Source organism: Myotis daubentonii, chromosome 11, assembly GCF_963259705.1.
Source record: "Myotis daubentonii chromosome 11, mMyoDau2.1, whole genome shotgun sequence".
Lineage (NCBI taxonomy): Eukaryota > Metazoa > Chordata > Mammalia > Chiroptera > Vespertilionidae > Myotis > Myotis daubentonii.
The window spans coordinates 2,044,640-2,068,203 of record NC_081850.1 but is presented as its reverse complement, the minus strand read 5'-3'; the positions used below and the strand labels follow the sequence as shown (position 1 = coordinate 2,068,203).

Below are 23,564 nucleotides of genomic sequence, written 5' to 3'. Positions count from 1 at the left end.
AAGTGTGACGTTCCTTGCTTACTAGCGCTCCACGCAGCACGCAGCTCACCCAGGCTCGCTGCTTCTCCAGGGGCCTTCCCCCGCCCCCGGGCCCCTTTGACCCCATCACACCCCTCTCTACATGCCCTGCCTGAGACCACGGAGCTTTCTCCGCGCCTCCCCAGAATCCCACACGATGGTAGTTCTGCCAAGCCTTGGGCAGTCTGGCCTTTTCCTGTCACGCTCAGAACGCCCAGCCTCGGATCCCAGCCCCGCGGCCACGTGCACGTCCAGATGTTTGTTACAGCAGCACTCTGTCCCATTTAGCTGGGTCTTCAAAATTCATATTCGCTTTCTTGGACAAGTTGGCACAAAACACTAGCTTAAAGGCAGAAGCTTATGCTCTTTAATTTCCTGTCTGAAATGAAGGTGCCAGCAGGGCTCTGCCCCTACGGGGCCTCCTGCCTGGTGGTGACCGCCTCGGCATGCCTGTCCTGTGGCCGCGCTGTTCCCATCTCTGCCTCAGCGGTCACCTCTCCTGTGCGGACCCCATGGCTCAGGGCTGGGACACGGGCTGTGGGACTCCCGCACAGGCAGCACCCTGGCCGTGCTTGCGGGCATAGCTTCTGTGGCAGCACAACAGCCCCTCCCCAGCCCCTCCCCCACCCAGGGCCTTCTTTGGGGGTCGCCTGGGGGCGCTTCAGCTGCAGTGAGTCCCCAGCACAGCTGGTGCTCAGCAGTGAAGGGAGGGAGCGAGTCCCTTGCTGGCCAAGCCCCAGCACAGTGCCTGTGGAGACGGGCAGGTGCCACACATTGTCCAGGCCCATGGAGACGGAAAGCAGGCGTTGGTTGCTAATTGCCGTGTGGTTCCTTTTAGGGCGATGAAATGCCCTGGCACTGGGTAGGGTGCTCTGAGTCAGCGGCCCGCTGATTCGTACACTTTCCGTGGGCAATCCTTTGGGTGTGTGAATTTCACCTCCATGAAGAAAGGTGACCCTGTGAAGGAAGTCTGTGTGGATTTAGCTCAGCACAGGTGTCTGCTTGAGGGGAGATGCTTAGTTTTAAATAAAGCCTGTTGACAGGGACAGGGACAGAATTTGCTCATGGCCAACCCTTCCTTCGCCCAGTCTCCCCACACTGAATGGGCAGGTACCCCGCGGGTGTGTCTGCCCAGGGCAGGCTGGGCTGAAGGGGAGGGGCACCCAGTCCTCTTCACAAAGCCAGTGCCGTAGCCCACATTCTGATGTTAGTGGTGAGGGCTCGCAGAGCAGCAAACCAACGGGTGCGTGTGAGAGAGATGTGCACGTGTGTGTCATGGAAGGTGTGTGTGTGTGAGATGGAGGGTGTGCGCGTGAGAGTGTGCATGTGAGTGATGGGAGGGTGTGCTCATGAGACGGTGTATATCATGGAAAGTATGAGTGAGACAGGGTGAGTGCGTGAGATGGTGCGTGTGCATGTATGTGTCATGGAGGGTGTGTGCTGAGATGGAGCATGTGTGTGTGCGCACGCAGAGAATCACGTAAGGAATTGGTTCCCAGGACTGTAGGGCCTGGCAGCCCCAGCTCTGCAGGGGGCAGCTGGTGAGCACTCTGGGGAGAGTCCATGTTGTAGCTCTATCCGAAGGCCACCTGGGGGCAGCATTCTCTTTCTGAGAGTTCTGGAGTTTTTTTTGTTTCTGTTTTTTTAAGGCCTTCGACTGATTGGTGAGGCCCACTCACACAGTGGAGGGTCATCTGCTTTACTCGTGGTTGGCTAATTTCAGTGTCAATCTCATCGAAAGATCCTGGACATCTAGGCTGGTGTTTGAGCAAATATCTGGATGCTGGCGCCGCACTCAGTTGGCACTGAGACCCACTGCCCCGTCGTCGGGTGTCAGTGCGAGGCCCAGAGGCGAGGTTGCATGCGCACCGGCTGGGACTCCCAGCTGCCTCCCCAGGCAAATGGAAGCGAGCCCGTGTGGCCCCTCATGGAAGTGGCCACTCACTGCCGTCATGCTTCGTTTTGAGCTTTGCTCTGTGGGCCAGGCCTTTTGTCCAGGCAGTTCCCTGGTGCTGACTCCCGGCATCCACCTCCCGGGCCCGTCTGCAGAGGTTGCGCCCTTCCGTTTGCTAGCGGTCTTGGGAGCTGTACGTGATGATTCCCCCTCTGTGGCTTTTCTTTGCTCTTTTTTTAAATTTAAATCTACTTCGTTTAATGATATCACGTTGTTTGTGTGTGCCTGCCTGGAACTTGGAATCGTGTCTGCACTGGTGCGTGGATGCCATCACAGGGACCCTCCGTGCCCGCGGAGAGGACCGTGCACTGGAGAGGACAGAGCACGCTGTGGGCCCAGCAGGTGCCTGGGCCCAGGTGCGGCGGCATTGGCTGGGGCACCAGATCTTTGCAGATCTACAGGGAGGCCACTTGGAGCGACAGGGGAGGGGAGGGGAGATAGTGTGTCTAGGGGTCAGTTATGTCCCCAGAGACACTGGCTCTGTCTGGAGACAGTTTCAGTTGCTTCCACAGGGGAGGCCGCATTTGGTGGGCAGGGGTCAGGGAACTGCTAAAGGTCCTGCAGCATAAAGGTGACCCCAGGATGTCGCAGAGTCTGGGGCCAAGGGACCAGGTTCTGGGACATGGTACACATGGCAGCCCCTCCCTGCAGGACATCTGAATCCTCACGGCAACCTGAAGGCAGGAACTATTTTTTAACAGGTTCATAGAGATAATTTACATCCTTACAACTCACCCATTTAACCCTCTGAGTGCCAACCAATGTCCTAGGAACTATGCTAAAATTGCCAAGGCATTTTTGCTGATTTTACAGCAGTTTAGGGAAAAAATTATGAATCGCAAGTAAATGAAGCTACATATTCAGTATCTTCCACAAAATCGTCATCTTTACAGCAAGAATTGACATATTTAGCAATATCATCATCACTAATAAAAGCAGACTTGGAACTGGACACTGCAGGAGGAGCGCGATCACGCTCCCTGGCACTCTAGGGGTTAAAGTGTACAAGTCAGTGGGCTTTAGTATATTCACAGACTATGCACCATCTCAAATCAGCTTTAAAACATTTCATCATCCAGAAAGAAGCCCCATTAGCAGACACTGCCCATCCCCCCAAACCGATCTCCCCTTGCCCCCTACAGCCATTCACCTACTTTCCATCTCCGGATTTGCCTCTTCTGGACATTTCATTTGTGCAGAATCATATAATACATGACCTCTTGTGTCTGGATTCTTTCCCTCATGATAATATTTTCATTCGGGTTGCGGCATTGTGTCAATTGTATGAATGTTTTAAAATGTTTTTATTGATTTTAGAGAGAGAGAGAGATTGATCGGTTGGCCCCTGCACGCATCCAGACTGGGGATTGAACCCGAGTCTGGGCCTGTGCCCTGACCTGGAATCAGACTGCACAGGACGACAGTTACCCAACTGAGCCACACTGGCCCGGGCCCACATATGCTTCTCTGTTCTTCAGTCTGTGCCTTCGTTTCTCTGGGGTGCAGCCAGGGAGCAGCATTGCCAGGGCAGGTGGATTGCTGAGCTGTTCCCACAGGCTGCACCACTGTAACCCATTTTACAGATGAAGAAATCAAGGGTCAGAGCCCTTCGCTGTTCACCCCTCACCCTGCCCAGGGCCCCTGCTCCCCTGACTGCGCCAAGCCCCCCAAACCCCAGGGGTGGCAGGGCCAGCTGGGCAGGCTGCTCACACCCGCCTTCCTCCCGGCAGATCAATCAGAACGTGGAGCTTCAGCGGGGCCGCCTCCGGGATGACATCAAGGAGTACAAGTTCCGGGAGGCCCGCCTGCTGCAGGACTACTCGGAGCTGGAGGAGGAGAACATCGGCCTGCAGAAGCAGGTGTCTGTGCTCAGGCAGAACCAGGCAAGTGGCTGGCCGGGGTTCGCTCTGGGCCGCGACCCTCACACCCCCTCAGGCTGCCGTTTTGCGTTGTCAGAAGGCCACACACTGATGCTGACCAGGAGTGTGGTGCGGGGTCTGGCCCCTCCACAACCGTAAGAACAGGGCCTCTGGCTTCAGCATTGGCTGACCATGGCCTGGCCGAGGCCTCCTGGCCAGCAGAAATGGGAGATGCAGGAGCGATGAAGAGGTGACACCAAAAATCTTCAGAGGCTGGGTATCCCGCTTAGTCCCCTCCGAGGTGCTGGCGGGAAGCCCACGATGTCCCCATGTCCTGTGGTGCCTGGGAGGTGTCGGCCTGCGCATCCCTCCTGCTGTCTCAGGTGCCAGCCCCCTGTGATCCTTTGTGGTCCCGGCCTCGAGGGACCCTCTGGGTGAAGCCAGGGCCTACCGTGAGGAGCAGTGGAGATGTTCGAGCCATCGTCTGTCCTCAGTAACTCAGCAACGGGTGAGACGAGGAGGCTCATCTTCCCCTGTGAGCGGCCAACCAGGTGGTCCTGGCCCGAGGGTCTCAGTGTTCTCCCTGGCACCTGCTTCTCTCAGCGCCACAGCTCCACAGTGGGCACTGAGGGGCCTCCTCCCCCAGTGGGAATTCTGCAGAGGGAAGTGTGGGCCACGTGCTTATCCCAACAACAGAACCTCCGTGTTTGCAAAAGCCAGCAGAGAGCACACTTCTCCCCAAGAACGCAGCACAGAGCTCTGCCTCTGGCCGCACAAGAGAGATCTCGCCTCCAGCCTGAGCAGCATGTGGTGGAGTCCAGCTCCATCCTAGGCATGTCCTCTGGGCTTCAGCCATCTGAGATGCACTCACTGCTGCCTCTCAGTGGGTTCCTTACATTTGTCTTTTCTTTTTTTATTGTCTAAGGTTTTACATGTCTCCCTTTATCCCAGTTGACACCTCCCCCTCACCCCACCAAGCCATTCCCACCCCAGGCAAGCCCCCACCGCCCCAGTGTCTGTGTCCATTGGTTATGCTTATATGCATGCATACAAGTCCTTTGGTTGCTCTCCAACCTCCCCCCCCCCTCCCCGCAATACACACCATTTGTCTCTAGATGGATCTATTCTTATTCATCAAATTGTGTTGATCATTATATCCCACATATGAGTGAGATCATGTGATATTTATCTTTCTCCGACTGGCTTATTTCGCTTAGCATAATGTTATTGCAGAATAAATAGTGTTTTGTTAAATTGCGCATAGGCCCTGATCTCCCATCCCCTATGTTAAGCACAGGTTTCTGCCTGCTCCCTCCTCATCCATCTGCAAATGCAGTTTCAGTAGGGCCCTTCCTCCGTGGGAACTGTGGGTTCTTAGTTTTTGAAGTATCATTGGGATTAATGGTCGCAGCGCACATCCAGATATGTATGTGCCTTAAAATATGTCGTCAACTATTCATGTTAAGTAGCTTTGTAGACCTTAACGTCAGTAGACGCTTGGTAACCGTGACGTCATTAACACATTGGCCTGGTGCATGTGTTCAGATTCCCATGGAATCTCCACTCCGAGCCGTGGCTGGTGCTCTGCACACACCGTGTGCACTGTCCTGTGTGCTTGCACCTGGTGTCACAGCGCGATGGTGCTTCCTCATCACTGGGCTGAGACAAGTGTTGGCTTCTTTCCCAGGTGGAGTTTGAGGGCCTCAAGCATGAGATCAAGCGACTGGAGGAGGAGACTGAGTACCTCAACAGCCAGTTGGAGGACGCCATCCGGCTCAAGGAGATCTCGGAGCGGCAGCTGGAGGAGGCGCTAGAGACGCTGAAGACGGAGCGGGAGCAGAAGAACAGCCTGCGCAAGGAGCTGTCGCACTACATGAGCATCAACGACTCCCTCTACACCAGCCATCTGCACGTTTCTCTGGATGGCCTCAAGCTCAGCGATGACGCCGAGGCCCTGGCTAACGGCTTTGAGCACGGCTGCCTGGCCAAGCTGCCCCTGGACAACAAGACCTCCACGCCCACCAAGGACGGTCTGGCCCCGCCCTGCCCCGGCCTCGTGTCCGACCTCCTCAGCGAGCTCAACCTCTCGGAGGTCCAGAAGCTGACGCAGCAGTTGGTGCAGGTGAGCAGGTGGGCGGGCAGGTGGCGCAGGTGGCCCGCCTCCCTCTGCCCCACCTTGTTTCACCTTGGCGTAGGTGGAACTGCAGCATGACGGTGGAAGGTTCGCAGAGGAGTGGGGTCCTGCTTATGAGGTTGAATTCTGCGTGCTGGCCAAGGTATTCTCGTGTCCCCCTGCAGTGCACACCTGCAGTCTTCCTCTCTGTCTTGTGGATGTCACACAGGGTTTCCTCCCGGACCAAACGGAATCCCAGTGTCTGTTTCCTCTGAGGAGGGACCCGCATGGCCCCCCAGGCCTCAGCAGGGGAGGACCAACAGTGGCCCCACACATGGCACCCCATCTAGGCATGTTACTGAACTCAGAGGCCTGCACCTGGGGTGCTCTAGAACGAGATGTGGTTGTCACAAGGTAGTTTTATTTATTTGCAGCAAGTAAAGGGGATTCATAGCCACAGCTCTGCCTGCGGGAAGGAGGCTTAGCCATTGCTTACGTACACCATTTGTCAAGTGCACGTTGGTATTTTCTTCGCAGGTATGTGTCGTGTTGAGTGCCTATCAAACTCATCCTGTTTATAGGTGCTTCTGCAAAATACTGTTCTACATTGTAACACTTAGCACAACAGCATTTAGTCAGACTGCCCAGGACTGGAGACCCTTGTCCTATCTCACAGTCCCAGGCCAGCAGAGTGACAGGCGGGGCTGTTGACGGGCCCTCTCTGTGCCTTTGCAGATGGAGCGGGAGAAGGCGGGCCTGCTAGCGACCCTGCAGGACGCGCAGAAGCAGCTGGAGCAGGCTCGAGGGGCCCTGTCGGAGCAGCGGGAGGAGGTGAGCCGCCTCACCGAGAGCCTGAGCGCTCTGCAGCGCCTGCAGGCTGGCAAGGAGCGACGCACGGCCCTGGACAGTGAGAAGGAGCGCGACAGCCATGAGGATGGCGACTACTACGAGGTGGACATCAATGGGCCTGAGATCCTGGCCTGCAAGTACCGCGTGGCCCTGGCAGAGGCCGGTGAGCTCCGGGAGCAGCTGAAGGCCCTACGCAGTGCACACGAGGCCAGCGAGGCCCGGCATGCTGAGGAGAAGGGCCGCCACGAGGCTGAGGGCCAGGCGCTCGCCGAGAAGGTGTCTCTGCTGGAGAAGGCCGGCGGCCAGGACCGCGAGCTGCTGGCCCGCCTGCAGACAGAGCTGAAGAGGGTCAGTGACGTCGCGGGTGAGACTCAGGGCAGCCTGAGTGTGGCCCAGGATGAGCTGGTGACCTTCAGCGAGGAGCTGGCCAGCCTCTACCACCACGTGTGCATGTGCAACAACGAGACGCCCACCCGTGTCGTGCTGGACTACTACCGTGAGGGCCCAGCCGGCGCCGGCCACTGCAGTCCTGAAGCCCACGGACACCGCTCACTAGTCCTGCCCAAGGGGCCACCGGCTGCAGAGGGCGGGGCTGGGGACAGCAGCCTCTCACTGCCCTCACCCCTGAGTGACCCTCGCCGGGAGCCCATGAACATCTACAACCTGATTGCCATCATCCGTGACCAGATCAGGCACCTGCAGGCGGCCGTGGACCGCACCACGGAGCTGTCGCGGCAGCGCCTGGCCTCCCAGGAGCTGGGCCCTGGCACAGACAAGGACCGGGAGGCGCTCATGGAGGAGATCCTCAAGCTCAAGTCTCTGCTCAGCACCAAGCGGGAGCAGATCACCACCCTACGCACCGTGCTCAAGGCCAACAAGCAGGTGCGTGCTGCGCTCGGCCGGTGGCAGGCTCCTCGCCCTCCCTGCCCCCGGGCCTGCGTCTCACAGGTCAGCTCCGGCCTCAGGCTGTGGGTTGTGTTGGTTGTGCTACTGAAGGTGGGAGAGCCTGACCCAGTGCCGTGGGGAGGAGCTGGGTGCTGAGGGGCCAGACAGGTTGGGGTCTTGGCTGCGGCACTCGGTGAAATAGCGGACGTCTCACCCACCCACCTGGTCTCTCTGACCCCCAGACAGCCGAGGTGGCCCTTGCCAACCTGAAGAGCAAGTACGAGAACGAGAAAGCCATGGTGACCGAGACGATGATGAAGCTGCGCAACGAACTCAAGGCCCTCAAGGAGGACGCAGCCACCTTCTCCTCGTTGCGTGCCATGTTCGCCACCAGGTAACACTGCCCCCTGGGGACGTGCCACTCCTGGGTTTGTGAACACCCAGAGGGCATAGCTTGTGTTCACATGTCGGATGAGGAAGCTGAAGGCGAAGGCTAAAGAGGACAGGTCCCTAGTGGCAGGGCTGCTGGTTACGCAGGGTAGATTGGGGCCAGTAACTGACAAATGAGGAGTTGGCCTCCCAAACTTTGGCTGGAAGTTTGTGGATTAAGCAGCACAGCCTTTCTCAGCCCATCCCCCCTCCTTCCAGTGTCCCCCGTCTGACCCTGACAGAGATTTGGGGGGGGGGGGGGGGTCTTGGGAAGCTCACGGCTTCCTGGTGTTTCTGCCATCCAGAGGGGCATAGCGCCATCTGCTGCCAGTTTCAGGCAGGCCCTGGGCAGTGGCCTGCATGGCCCCTAGATGGTCCAGGCTCGTCCTCAGGGTCAGGAGGCTGAGGCTTCCTGTGTTGGGGGGTTGTAACTGAGCTCAGGGCCTGCTTTTCCTCCCCCTGGGGTGCTGGGTGACCCCTGCTGTCCAGAGGGGAGGGTGAAGACAAGGAAAGAAAGTACCAGGCTCCTTGGGAAGCGCCCCCTCCTGGGCAGAGTGTGGGAAGGACGGCCATCACTCAGCACTAGCATGTTGACACTCGCGTCCTCACCTTCACAAACCTGCCTTCTCAGAGCTGAAATCACAAACCATTCCCCTCTGGGCGAGAGCTAAGACTCACTGGTGGCCCTGGCCTCTGGCGAAGGAGAGTGTGGAGGTGGCCCTTCTGTCCAGGCCCACTCCCTCCTTGCAGACAGACCCCCAAGTGTGCACCTCCCCCAGCTCCATGTTCAGGTGGGGCAGACCCAGAGGGGCTGTTCACTCACCCACATGCGCCCTCCAGGCTCGGGTTGGCCATTTGGGCACGTGCTAACCTCAGAACAAGCTAAGTCCCTTTCTTGGATTTACTCCCACACTCGGAGAGCCTCGACCCACCTTCCCACGGGGGACCTGAAGGCCTTGAGAGGCACCCTTGCCCTGTCAGTGAAGACCAGCTTCATGGAGTCCCTCCCAGAGGAAGCCAACTCCTGAGGGCAGGTCCTCTTCTCCCAGCCTGATGAGCAGTGCCCACGTCCCTCCCGGGGCCTTCAGCCACGCTCTCACCTCGATGTCCCCACAGGTGTGACGAATACATCACACAGCTGGACGAGATGCAGCGGCAGCTGGCGGCCGCCGAGGATGAGAAGAAGACGCTCAACTCCCTGCTGCGCATGGCCATCCAGCAGAAGCTGGCGCTGACCCAGCGGCTGGAGCTGCTGGAGCTGGACCACGAGCAGACCCGGCGGGGCCGTGCCAAGGCCACCCCCAAAGTCAAGTCCAGCACCCCAAGCGTAAGTCACACCTGTGCCAGTGCCAGCGACAGGACCGAGAGTGCCGGGCTCACTGCCCAGGTGCTCTGCGGCGAGAAGTATAACGTTTGCTGCGATTAGGCCTTCGGGCCACCCACCGCAGTTAACCTGTCGCCGCCACCTGTCTGCTTCGTCTCAACTAACCCAGCAGCAGCGGGACCGCGCGCTAGGCTGGTCTTCCCGGGACTAACGCGGAGGGAAGGGTTTAGCTGAGTTGGTGCTTCCTCCCGCCTGACAGTGCAGCTGGGAGTCTGCAGCTCGCCCGGGGACCCCCTTCATGGCAGCGGCTATCCTGCGGGAAGGGGTGGGGGTCAAGGTGGGGGCAGAGCCAGGAGTCCTTGAAACAAGGTGGCTTTCCAGGACCCGTGTGCCATCGGCTCTGCGGTGAAATGTGCATGTGTCTAGTGCAGCTGCGCTGCCCAGCACCTGGGAGCAGGTCAGAGGTTCTGAGAGTTCCAGCTGCTGCCTCCGAACAGAATTACTTTGTAGCTTATGCACCATCTCACTGCAAATCCTATTTGGGACTAAAGGACTGAATTTCTCCCCCAGAGAAAGCGCAGCCCTGAGCCCCGAGTCCTCCAGCCCAGGTGAGCGTGTGCGCCGAGCACCGGCCACGCGCGGCAGAGGCACATCTGGCCACACCGAGATCAGCTCAGAGCCTCAGCTCCTTTTTCTGAGATGGGCACACTGGTCTGGAGGCCTGCGAGGTAACACATTAGCAGGCCCGAAACCTGGGGTTTTTTCCATGAGAAAATCTTCCCAAGTGCCTGACCAGAGTCCCTTCCTTGGGGGAAGCCATCCTTTGGTATCAGGGTGTCCCTAGCTTTCCATAATCAGGCCTTCCTCCTGGGGGGCTTTAGACCCTAAGAAACAGTGTTCTGGAAACCCTGTCATTGCCAGGTGGCAGCGGGCAGGAGAAGAAGCTGCTTCCGCACCAGAGCTTGGCCACATTCGGAAGCAGCACCTTTCTCAGTGTTTTTCCTCCCTTTCACCCCACGGAGGCCTCTCCCTGACGGGTGCTCTGTGGCTCAGAGGGGGAGTTGGCATGGCCCACTCACACAGTTGCCTGCCCCAACTCCACTCTTCCCCTTGGTCCCCACGTGTGTCTCAGTTCCCACCAAACTCCAGATGCTGCACAGCCCACCTGGGCTTTGCCACCCATGGGAGCGGAGAGATGCGGGTTGGGCACCTGACCCCTCTGCATGCCCGCCCCTGGTTCTGGGCGGCTTTGCTGAAGGGATGTCGGTTTTGGATTCCTCTCCCACTAGAGAAGGGTCAGGCCCTCCACCTTGTGCAAGCAGGACTGCTGGGGCCAGGGCTCCACAGCTGCTTCTGCCCCCTCGCTGAGCCTGGCACGCAGCTTCCCTCCGTACTTGTAAGGAATCTTCACGAAGCACTGGGAGCTGGCGGCTTCCTTAACACACGCAGGTCTCTGCTGCTGACTAACGCACCTGCGCACTCAGCTCGGCAAGAGCTTCTGTTGTCCGACAAGTGACTGGTTCTAACGCTGTCTTGTTTTCTCCCGTTTTCAGCTGTAGATTAGCTGCCGGGAGAACTCGGCCGCCGGCCCTGTCACTCTGCAACCCCTTCCCTCCCCTCCCGTGGGCCCACGCAGAGGAAGGAAGGGCAGCCTAAAAGTCCACTTAGAAACGTTTTTGGATATGCCACTGCAGGTAGCATTCCTGAGTGTTTAATGGCAGAGGAAAAAGGCTTTAAAGTTCAGAAAGCTACAGCCGCTGCTTGGAAAGGCTCTTGCACGAGCGCTTGAAGAACCTGCTGGGAAGGCAGCCACCAGGCTCCCTTAGGAACCCGCTAGAAACACTCCCACTGGGGCTCCCTGTTACAGAAGCTCCTTCTCATTTGATCAACCTGTGCACTTTTGATATTTTGATATTACATTTGCTTCCTTAGTCCCTTGCATAGAGATGGTCTCATGCTGTGGTCGCCTTGTCCTGTGGTGCCGTCTCAGCGCCTGATGTGCTGTTGGACGTCAGCGTGTGGCACGGAGGTGTCCTAGTGTGCAGCTCAAAGGCTTCCACCCGGCAGGGAGCTCGGCTGAGCACCACGCTGCGGGCCAGCAGCCTGTTAGGTTATGTGGCCCATGTTTGAAATAACTGGTTTCAAATGCCATGTTCGTCAAGAAATCCAGGGTGTTCTGATTCTGGGGTTTTTCATATTGTATTATTATTATTCTTAGGAATAGTTCAATGTAACAAGAAGAAAACTTGACCTTTGCTCTGGTTAAACAGTTATAGGCACTTGAAAAACAAAAAAAGATAAATTATTGAATGAGTAGTATTACCTACAAATTCCAGATATTTCTGGGTTTTAGGATGTCGTGAAGCATGACTGATTAACAGAATTTTATACAACTGTACCAGTGAAATTCCAAATTGGAATTGTTTTGTTACTCTGGTTTTGTGCCAAATTGTGGTACACTTAGAAAATTCTACAGTCGTCAAATTTTAGGGTGTTCTATTTCAACACCTTTTTCTTAATGATCATTGCCAGTAGTGCCTTCATCAGTTAAGGGAGGTGTCCCGCCTAGTTTATTCTCTAAAACGGACAATGAAGAGCTAGTTGGGAATGTTGAAGGCCGGTGTGGACCAATAGGTGTGAAGGGGGTATACCTTCACACCTGAACCTGGGCATCTTCGTTGAGGGAAAGAAAACAGCAATTGTACAAAATTCTGTTAGTCAGTGATTCTTTACTGTGCAGGTCCTTGCAAACTTAGGGGCTGAGCAATGAAAGTGAACACAAGCCTTGAGTGCTTTGGGAACCAAACGAATTTTATGGGACACGCTAAGCAGGCGGTGTGAGGACCATGCCGTGTTTGTGAAGAGCCACGGGCAGCAAGGAAGCGGGTGCTGTCGGTCTCGTGCAGGGGGGAGAGGGACTAGCCATAGTATTCTTCGCAAACGTGAGAAGATGTCATATATTCTCTTGCTTGGTGTACCTAATCACTGTTAATTTCAGGTAACAGAACTTGCTAAATGAAGCTTCTTAGCAAACTAATCTGCCCAGTTTGCTGAGCGAGGTTGTATGGTCATACTGGTACTCAAAGAGGAAGAACAAACGTCCTTTCTCCTCCAAAATACAGGACAAATTCTAATAAGTAGTAAGAATAGGAAGAGTTCTGTTTCCTGGAATGAGCATTTCTTATTCCTAGTTGTAGGGACCCCCTTTGTACCTTCTGTTACAGTGTTGATTCATAAGAAATGTTACATTTATGATAACTTCATCTATATGGGGTATTTATTTGCAATGTCTGAGTACTGTATTTTTTCCTATGCATTGCCTAGTGTCAGAGTGGTGTTGTCTTTATTAAGATCGTATGCATGTCCTCCTGCCAAGGAACCTTTACACAGACCCACACAAACAACCATGGCTTCGGATTCTGAGAAAATGCGGCAGAGAATGGAAAAGGAATGGGAAGGATAAGTCAGTCGTGACGTGGGACACAGACATGGTGTGAAAGCCCTCAAAGCCAGTGCACATAGGAACAGTGGGCCTGGGTGGAGGGTCATGTTGGTAGGACCAATAAATAAAGAATAATACAAAGACAAAGCCAAGGCGTCTCTGTGCTGCTTTGACCCCGCCCTAGATGACTGGCCCGGCAGTGCACTGTCATTCCAGCACCTGAAACAACGAAACCAGCCTATCGGAAGCCCTGTTGGTGGGAGCTGGGAGCGACCTTCAGTAAATTGGGGGCGTGGGATGCTTCCCACGATGGGTGACCGTGTGAGCATCCCGAACTGTGGTAGGAGAGCACATGGCCTTCACCCTGTCCTGACCAGAAAGCAGAGCGATCTGATAACACAGGACCCTTGGCTGTGCACACTCTTGCTCACTGAACGCCAGAATGACTAGGTGCTGAGACAAGGCTTGTCACAAAACTATATTCATCTGCAGAAATGTGTATAAGGCATGCGGACTCCGTCTGGGACTGCTATGAGGGTGGGGGGCAGGTCCTGGCAAAGGGAGCAGGAAGTCCCTGGGATACTCTGCCACCCACTGCTGACAGCCTCAGTCAGGCCTGGGCAACTCTGTCCATGCCTCGGGAAGTGCATCCGAGGCAGCGTCTTTCTGCCCTGGCATCGCCCGGGACCCTTCCCTCCACCTGGGATCTCCCTGGCCTCCTGGTCACTAGGACCCTTCCTCTCATGATTCCCATCCTTCTTTAGTAGCAGTAGCTTGAAACTATCTTCAATTTGAAACTTTCTTTCAAAAGAGACTTGTTTTTCTAACTCTGGGATTTCCCTCCTCTGGCTGCCGGTGTTCCCCAACTGGCCCCTGGAAGAGGCCCCTGAGGAGGAGCCCTCGGCCGTGGGCCAGGCGGAGCAGCCCCTCTCCAGGTGTTGGAGTGATTTGCACAAGCACAGATGCCAAGACCTTCCCTGCCCCCGGTGTGCTCTGGTCCTTGCGCATTTCAGGGTTGGAGGGGCATTTGGTGCTCCAAGGCCTGCTCAGCCTTCCCTTCCCATAGGGTGAGTCTCCATTCCCACCACCTCCTCCCTCTCCCTGGGGCATTGCTCATCCCCACCGCCCAACAGCAGGTTCCCAGTCTGGAGCCAGACCTTCGGTTGCATTACCCCTTTTGGTAGCTGACTTATTCTGGCAGACAACCTCTGGGAGCCTCCGTTTCTCCTCTGGGGTTGGGGCTGTAGTTCTTTGCTCAGAGGTGGTGAGGTTTCATCAAGCCCTAGGCATGCAGCAGATGCTCAATGGATGGGTGTTGCTAATATGGTTCTTGCTGCCATCATCATCATTACCAAGATCCAGGATGCCAGGCCATGCAGCTGGGCCTTTGTCCATTGGGGAATGTTATTTTAACTCAGCTTTTTACCAGAGCATAGTTTGCATTTAGGAACTTGCACATCCTAATGTACAGGCCAGATACGCACCAAAGCAACCGCTGTGTGACCAACAGTCACAAAGTTCCTAGGAAGGCCTCCGTCTGCTGGCCTGGTGGAGTGCTGGGAGAACAGGCATGCCAACGTTCTGGCACCTGGCGTGGGTTTTGTTAGGGATGGGCTGCCATCAGGTTTGCTTCTGTGCTCAACATTCAGCTGTGTCCAAACACAGTTGAGCTATAAGGTCCGTGTATTGTCATTTTGGTCAGATTTCTTGTGGGCACGCACATTGGCTCTTGGGAGGTCACCTTGTTCATCCCTGAGCCTGTAAGACCAGGTCCTGGGGTGAAGCCCTGCCCCTCTGGTGGAGCTCCTCCCCTAATGGGGAAGCGGCATCTCCACAGTCGCTCACACACAGGGAAGATCTCCTTGCACGGACACTGTGAACACACCCTGACGTGGGCCTCCTAGGAAGCGAGAACAGTACAAACTTAGCACATGCACCAGACTCCTTTTTGTTCACCTCACTCTCAGGTAAAGGATAGGATTTGTGCTCTTTGCCTTAAAGTGTTTGTAAAGTATAGCACATACATAAGAGTGCAAACGAGTTTCTCAGCTGCATCTTTGCAAACTGAATACACTGCAGCCACCATCCAAATGAGAAGCAAATGAGGGCAGCCCCCTCCCCCCAAGTCTTCATACTCTGCACCCACTCTTCCTCCCTGAGTCTGTCAACACAGGTCACCTGGGCCTATTTCTGTACTTTATGTAAATAGAAACATAAAATAGAGACCTAGAACTTTGATAGATTTACTTACCAAAACTTGTTCATTGCTTTCCCCATGATTGAACTATGCATTTAGAGGTGACTCATAGATTCAGTGATATCTATAATAATAAAAGCATAATATGCAAATCGACTGAACAGTGGAATGACCTTCTGGATGAGGCCAGGGCTGCAAGGGCTGAGCCCCTTGCACGAATTTCGTGCATCGGGCCTCTAGTCTTTATAATAAAAGCCTAATATGCCGAGTGTCCGGTCAGCCAATCAAAGCATAATATGCTAATGATATGCCAAGGCCACTCAACCGCTCACTATGACGTGTACTGACTACCAGGGGGCAGACGCTCCAACCAATAGGTTAGCTTGCTGCTGGGGTCCTGCCAATCGGTGGGGTCCCTCGGCCTGGCCTGTGCCCTCACACAATCTGGGACCCCTCAGGAGATGTCAGAGAGCCAGTTTTGGCCTGATCCTGCCGGCCAGGCCGAGAGACCCCACTGGTACAAGAATTCATGCACCAGGCCTCTAGTATTAATATAAATCAGTTGGATGCAAAAGAATGGAAAGATTTATTCCCTGCAAACAGTAGCCAAAACAACAGGAATGGCTATACTAATAGATATTAAGACAAAGTTGTTAAGAGAGACAAAGAAGGGCATTGCATAATGATAAAACAGTCAATTCACCAAGGAGCTTTAATAATTACAAACATGTATGTACCAAACAACAGAGCCCAAAAATACAATAAGCAAAACTGCCAAAATTGAAAAATAGTTCAGTAATAGTCTTTAATACCCCACTTTTAATTACAGAACAAGACAAAATATCAAGAAATAGAATACTTCAACAGAACTATAAGCCAAAATTACTTGAACAGAACTGTAAGCCAAGACTAATATATTTATAGAACACTCCAATTGACAATAGAATACATATTCTTACAGAACATTTTCCAAGGTAGACTATATGTTAAACCACGAGACAAATTTCAAGGAATTAAAGAAAGTTGAAGTTAAACATTATGGTCCAATGACAATGGAATAAAATTAGGAATAATGAAATGTAGGAAATTCATGAAAATAAATAAATATATATTATACACTTCTTAAAAATGGACCAAAGAAGATAGCAAGAGGAAGGACAAGTAGCTCTCAAAGATTAGCATGAAGAAAATGAAATAGGAAATGGGAGGGGGGAGAGAAATAAAAATCAAGAAAACCAAACGTTTTTTCTTTGAAAAGATGAGCAAAAATGCCAAGTCCTTCCCCCGCCCCCACACACACACACCCCTACAAAAATCAGAAATGAAAATGGAGAAATTATTACTGAATTTGGAAAAAATGAAGGATTACAGAAGAATACTGTGAATAATCACATACCAAAAAATTGGATAACCTAAACACAAGCCAAGAAGAAAATAGTAAATACTAGAGCAGAGGTAAATGAAATAGAAAAATCAATAATAGAGAAAATCAACATAACTAAAAGTAGTTTACTAGGAAAGTGACCAACCTTTAGCTAGACAAAAACAGATGACCCGCCGTGGCTGGTTTGGCTCAGTGGATAGAGCATCGGCCTGGGGACTGAAAGGTCCCAGGTTCGATTCTGGTCAAAGGCACATGCCTGGGTTGCGGGCTCAACCCCCAGTGGGGGGCGGGCAGGAGGCTGCTGATCAATGATTCTCATCATTGATGTTTCTCTCTATCCCTTTCCCTTCCTCTCTGAAATCAATAAAAATATATTTTTTAAAAAATAACAGATGACTCGAATTACTGTAACTAGCAATGAGAATGGGACACCACTAATAACTTGACATAAAAAGATTATCCTATCTAATAATAGACAAACATGGTAATTGACCGTACCTTCGCTACACCTCCAATTGGCTAATCAGCACAATATGCAAATTAACCAACAAAGATGGCTAATTTGCATACTGCAGGCAGGGTGGGGCAGCACAGCCGCCAGCGCAAGCCACCAGCCCAAAAGTCGCCCAGAAGCCGGTGATGGGGGGAGGTGGGGGTCCCCTGCTCAGGCCTGACACCTCTGGTGGAGGCGTCAGGCCTGGGCAAGGGGCTGATCCTGCGATCGGAAGGTGACGGGGGTCGATGCCTCTGGCTGAGGCGTCAGGCCTGGGCGGGGGGCAGAGCTGGCAATCAGAGGGGTCTGGGGGTCCCCTGCCCAGGCCTGATGCCTTGGTGAGAGGCGTCAGGCCTGGGCGGGGGGCCGAGCCGGCGATCAGAGGGGTCTGGGGGTCCCCCGCCCAGGCCTGACGCCTCTGGCGGAGGCGTGAGGCCTGGGCAAGGGGCCGATCTGGCAATGGGGGTCGACGCCTCTAGCCAAGACGTCAGGCCTGGGGCGGGGAGGGGGGACCAAGCTGGCGATTGGTGTGAACTACAGAGGAAACACCTTTTCTGACCGCTCATTGGCTAAGCTCCCTGTATGCCACTGGTAATATTCTTAGTAACTTGGGTAATAAGAATCCAAAAAGGTGATCTAGGGTTTTTCATCACACTCGTGGAGAAAAAAACGAAGGTCCACTGCTGGAGGGCTTATCCTGCCCTAGCCAGTTTGGCTCAGTGGATAATGCCTTGGCCTGCTGATGGCAGGGTCTGAGTTCAATTCTGACCAAGGGCATGTACCTAGGTTGCAGGCTCCTCCCTGTCTGGGGCCCAGGTCAGGGCTCATGCACGAGGCAACCAATCAAAGTGTTCCTCTCACTTTGATATTTCTCTGTCTTTCCCTTTCTCTTCCACATTGAGGATAAAAAATAATAATAATAAAATTATTATTATATGAAAGACACATCTTGAAATGCCTAAAGAAAGTTGTCATTTTTTCATGGTGAAGGGACTGGAGTCCGTGTTGATGAAAACCTTGCTGGCTGCGGTGACTGGCAGTGGCTGCAGCAGCGGGGTGATGGGGCTGGTGCCTTCCCCTGATCAGCCCGGTCACCTCCCACAAAGGAAGGCCAGACTGCAGCTTAGGCCCTATCCCCAAGGGGAGCAGGGAGCAGCCTTAAGCCGTCACTAGGACATCCCCTGAGGGCTCCCAGTATGTGAGAGGGGGCAGGCTGGGCTGAAGGACCCCCCCCAAGTGCACGAATTTCATGCACCGGGCCCCTAGTAACACAATATTATAACGATGCCAGCAAATTAGATAAAGTGGCAAATCACTAGAATCACACCAACTACCAAAAGTTACTCCAAAGGAAATAGTCTTAATAGATCTGTAGCAAGAAATTAAATCAAAAATCTTCCAATAGGACTTCTGGTTTCCGGTCCAACCTGGAAGGAGCTTAGAACTCATGACTTTGTCATAACAATAAGTAAAGAACCGAATGAACTGAAAAACCAACACCTCTTCCTAGATCCATCATGGAAGTGAGGACACAGGGTACACCACTGCCCGTCCGTCCCCCCCACCATGGTCGAGACAGGTACATGGAATACAACTTACCGGAGTAGGTGTAACCAGTGCCTGGGGAGCACAGCCTGACCTGTAGTTGACAAATGTCTGCAGGCTCAGTGCACACGAGTGAAAGGGGAAAGCTCCTGGAGCCCCCTTCAGGGAGAGACCCTCACACTTCACACCTGAGTTTTCCCCCAGGAGCCCTACCAGGTCCCACAGCGAAGACTGGAGGGAAATCTTCCAGCAACAGAAGGAAAGTAGCCATTTGGAAAATCCATACAGCCTTGTGTTCTTAACCAGGTCCACCCTCAGGACAAACTGCTTTCCCAGACTAATCTGGGGGCAGGAAAATACCTGACTCCAAGTCCCCTCTGGCCAAACTTCACCACCTAACAGATGAAAAGAAGAAAAACTGTGACGTACGGGGCACTAATAACAGATCAGTCACCCAGAGAGCACTTCCTCTCCCCGCCCCCGCACTACCATTATATTAATAAAGTTCCCTTTCCCCAGTACATCATGTCTGGCTTTCAACAAAAACTTGGCATAATAAAATGAAAGAAAAGAAACAAAGGGAGACAAGCATCAGAACCAGCCTTGGCTAACTACGGCAAGAATGGTGGGCGTACCAGGCCAGAAATCTATATATATAAAAGCCTAAGCGACCATTATGACCAGTCGACTGAACAACGGGTCGCTATGACACGCACTGACCACCAGGGGGCAGATGTTCAATGCAGGAGCTGCCCCCTGGTGGTCAGTGTGCTCCTACAGCCAACCTCCTGTGGCCAGCAAAGTTCCCGCCGTCCCTCTCCCCAGCCAATCCCTCCCCCTGGCCAGCCAGCCCCAATTGGCCCCAATCACCAGCCAGCCTGAGGGACCCCACCCGTGCATGAATTCGTGCACTGGGCCTCTAGTTTAAAATAACATTAACATACTGAAGGCAGTAATGGACAAGATAGACAACGTGTAAGAACACATGCATAATATAAGCAGAAAGATGGAATCTAAGAAAATCAAAAACGAAATTAAACTAATAAATAAAGCCATTGGTTGGCTCATGAGTAGACTGGACACGGCTGAGGGGAGTCACTAAGGTTGAGGGTATGTCAATAGAAACTTCCAAAACTGAAAATAAAAAAGACTGAAAAATGGAAAAGACTATCTAAGAACTGTGGGACAACTACAAAAGGTGTAACAGACAATGGGAAATACCAGGAGGTGAAGGAAGAGAAGAATATCTGAAACAACAGTGACTGAGAATTTACCAAAATTGTCAGATCTAAGCAGCTCCGAGAACAAGCAGGAGAAACACCAAAATAAAACTACGCCTTGGCATGTGACATTCAAACTGCAGACAATGAATCTTAAAGCCAGCGTGGGTACAGAGGCTTGCTTACAGCACAGCAGAGATAAGAATGACATCCGACTTCTCCTCAAAGCCATGAAGCAAGAAGAAAGTGGATGCCGAAACCGGTTTGGATCAGGGGATAGAGCGTTGGCCTGCGGACTGAAAGGTCCCAGGTTCGATTCCGGTCAAGGGCATGTACCTGGGCTGCGGGCACATCCCCAGTGGGGGATGTGCAGGAGGCAGCTGATCGGTGTTTCTCTCTCATCGATGTTTCTAACTCTCTGTCTCTCTCACTTCCTCTCTGTAAAAAATCAATAAAATATATTTAAAAAAAAAAGAAGAAAGTGGAGTGAAATGTTTAAACTGCTGAGAGACAAAAGCAAACAAAACCCTAGAATTCTGTAGCCTGTGAAGTTCTGAAAGGTAAAGAATAGACTTGCTCACACAGACAAAAATGGAGGGAATCTGTTGCCAGTTGACCTTCCTTGCAATAAATGTCAAAGTAGTTTTTCAGAGAGAAGGAAAGGTCAGAAACTCGGATCAATACAAAGGAAGGAAGAACATTAGAGAAGGAATAAAGGTAAAGAAAAAACTTATTGTTTCTTAATTTAATAGGTAAATTTCTTCAAAATAATACCTATAATGCATTTAATAATTACAGATTATGTAAGTGAAATGAATGACGACAATGATACAAGGAATAGGAGGGGAGAGTTAAGAATATTTTGTTATAGGGTACTGCATTACCTGTGAAGTGGGATAGTGTTATTTGAAAGTGGACTTGGTTAGTTGTGAATGTATTCTACAAACTCTAGGGCAACCACTAAAAACAGAGAAAGACGTATAACTGATATTTGAAGAAAGGCAGAAGATAAAATTAGGAACAAAGAACAGGGCAGTAATCACTAAACATCAATGGTTTAAATACAGCAAGTAGAAGACATACTGTCAGAGTGGACCAATAAGCAAGATCCAAATATATGTTGTCACAAAAAAACCCCACCCATTTTAAATAAAAGACATATAACTTAAAAGTAAAGATATACCATGCTAACACCAATCAAAAGAAAGTAGGTGTAGCTATATTAATTTCAGGAGGAACAGAGCAAGAAAGTTATCAGGATAAAGAGGGTTATTACATAATGATGGAGGGGTTGATTCTCCAAGAAGACATTACACTCCTTAATGTGGCTGCACTAATAGCAAAGTAGCACACTGAGGCAAAAGCTGATAGAACTGCAAAGAGAAGTAGAGGACTCCACTATTTTGGTTGAACACCCCTCTATCAGAAACAGATCCAAAAGGCAAAAATCAGCAAGGACATATTTGAACTCAACAGCACCATCGATCAAGTGCACACAACGGACAATTGCAGATTATGCAGAATACAGTTCTCAAGCTCACATGGAACATTTCCCAAGATGGACCACATTTTGGGCCCTAAAGTACACGCTCACAAATGTAAAAGAATAGAAATCATACAATGTCTGCTCTCAGACCACAGTGGAATTTAACTAGAAATCAGTAACAGACAAAATCCCAAAATACTTGTGGATTAAGTAATATACTTCTAAATAACACATGGGTCAAAGAAAAAAATCTCAACAGAAATTTAAAAAATAATTTGAAGTAAATAAAAATAAAACCAAAATTAGTGTTATGCATTAAAGCAGTGATTTGAGGGAAATTTATAGCATTGAATGCATATTAGAAAGGACGATCTAGGAGAACCAAGATGGCGGCATAGGTTAACGCCAGAGTTTGCTGCTTTGAACAACTACTTCAAAAGTGAAACCAAAAAACGGAAGATTACATCACCCAGAACCACAGGAACGCTGGCTGAGTGGAAGTCCTACAACTAGGAGGAAAGAGAAACGCACACGGACACTCAGAGGAGGTGCAGTGCTGAAGTCAAATTCTGAGGTGCGGAGTGCGCGGAGCGGGTGGGCGGCGGAGGGTGCGGTTGGCGTTTTCAATCGGGAGGGAGTCGCAGACTCTGAGCTCCAGATACAGGCGAGTCTTTAGGGACCCAGACTCAAACGGGAGAAGCGGGACTGTCTGGCTTCGGTCAGAGCGAGTGCAGCTTTCTCTCCGAGCTTTGCAGCAGGTGTTGGGACTCAGAGAGGCAGAGCCCCTGGGGACAGGACTGAGAGCCGCCATAACTGCTCTCTCCGGCCCACCCTGTTGATCCTGTTCGACCCGCCCTGCCCAAGCCCTGCACAGAGGCATTTGCCGGATAGCCTCAGGCAAAGGCTAGATTAGCACCTCCCTAGAGGACAGAAGTTCTCTCACTGCTGACAGAGCTGATTCTCATAGCCACTTGGCCTGGAGGTCCAACCCTCCCTGGAATTAGCTACAACAATCAAGATTTAACTATAAGACTGTGAACAAAGACCACTAGGGGGTGCACCAAGGAAGCATAACAAAATGCGGAGACAAAGAAACAGGACAAAATTGTCAATGGAAGATATAGAGTTCAGAACCACACTTTTAAGGTCTCTCAAGAACTGTTTAGAAGCTGCCGATAAACTTAATGAGATCTACAAGAAAACTAATGAGACCCTCGATCTTATATTGGGGAACCAACTAGAAATTAAGCATACACGGACTGAAATAACGAATATTATACAGACTCCCGACAGCAGACCGGAGGAGCGCAAGAATCAAGTCAATGATTTGAAATGCGAGGAAGCAAAAAACATCCAACCGGAAAAGCAAAATGAAAAAAGAATCCAAAAATGCGAGGATAGTGTAAGGAACCTCTGGGACAGCTTCAAGCGTACCAACATCAGAATTATAGGGGTGCCAGAAGATGAGAGAGAGCAAGATATTGAAAACCTATTTGAAGAAATAATGACAGAAAACTTCCCCCACCTGGTGAAAGAAATGGACTTACAGGTCCAAGAAGCGCGGAGAACCCCAAACAAAAGGAATCCAAAGAGGACCACACCAAGACACATCATAATTAAAATGCCAAGAGCAAAAGATAAAGAGAGAATCTTAAAAACAGCAAGAGAAAGAAACTCAGTTACCTACAAGGGAATACCCATACGACTGTCAGCTGATTTCTCAACAGAAACTTTGCAGGCCAGAAGGGAGTGGCAAGAAATATTCAAAGTGATGAATACCAAGAACCTACAACCAAGATTACTTTATCCAGCAAAGCTATCTTTCAGAATTGAAGGTCAGATAAAGAGCTTCACAGATAAGGAAAAGCTAAAGGAGTTCATCACCACCAAACCAGGATTATATGAAATGCTGAAAGGTATCCTTTAAGAAGAGGAAGAAGAAGAAAAAGGTAAAGATACAAATTATGAACAACAAATATGCATCTATCAACAAGTGAATCTAAGAATCAAGTGAATAAATAATCTGATGAACAGAATGAACTGTTGATTATAATAGAATCAGGGACATAGAAAGGGAATGGACTGACTATTCTTGGGGGGGAAAGGGGTGTGGGGGATGCGGGAAGAGACTGGACAAAAATCGTGCACCTATGGATGAGGACAGTGGGTGGGAAGTGAGGGTGGAGGGTGGGGCGGGAACTGGGAGGAGGGGAGTTATGGGGGGGAAAAAGAGGAACAAATGTAATCTGAACAATAAAGATTTAATTAAAAAAAAAACAACGATCTAAACCAATAATACAAGGTTCCCCTTTAGGAAACCAGGAAAAGAAAAGTTAAATCCAAAGTAAGCAGAGAAGGACAATAAA

At 51.6% G+C, this 23,564-nt stretch overlaps 1 protein-coding gene across 5 annotated transcripts in view; it reads left to right on the top strand.

The window, feature by feature from the left end:
• The window catches only part of BICD2 (BICD cargo adaptor 2), a 57,106-nt gene extending 44,086 nt beyond the window's left edge, over positions 1-13,020 (top strand). For 2 of the 5 annotated variants that reach the window (XM_059656293.1, XM_059656290.1), the window contains 5 exons: positions 3,703-3,855; positions 5,519-5,953; positions 6,680-7,675; positions 7,921-8,072; positions 9,224-13,020. In XM_059656293.1, coding sequence (XP_059512276.1) covers positions 3,703-3,855; positions 5,519-5,953; positions 6,680-7,675; positions 7,921-8,072; positions 9,224-9,533 — 2,046 coding nt within the window. In that variant the 3' untranslated portion in view covers positions 9,534-13,020. The remainder of the gene's footprint in view (positions 1-3,702; positions 3,856-5,518; positions 5,954-6,679; positions 7,676-7,920; positions 8,073-9,223) is intronic. The other 3 variants (XR_009447558.1, XM_059656291.1, XM_059656292.1) reach the window with 3 other exon arrangements.
• Positions 13,021-23,564: the final 10,544 nt, after the last annotated feature.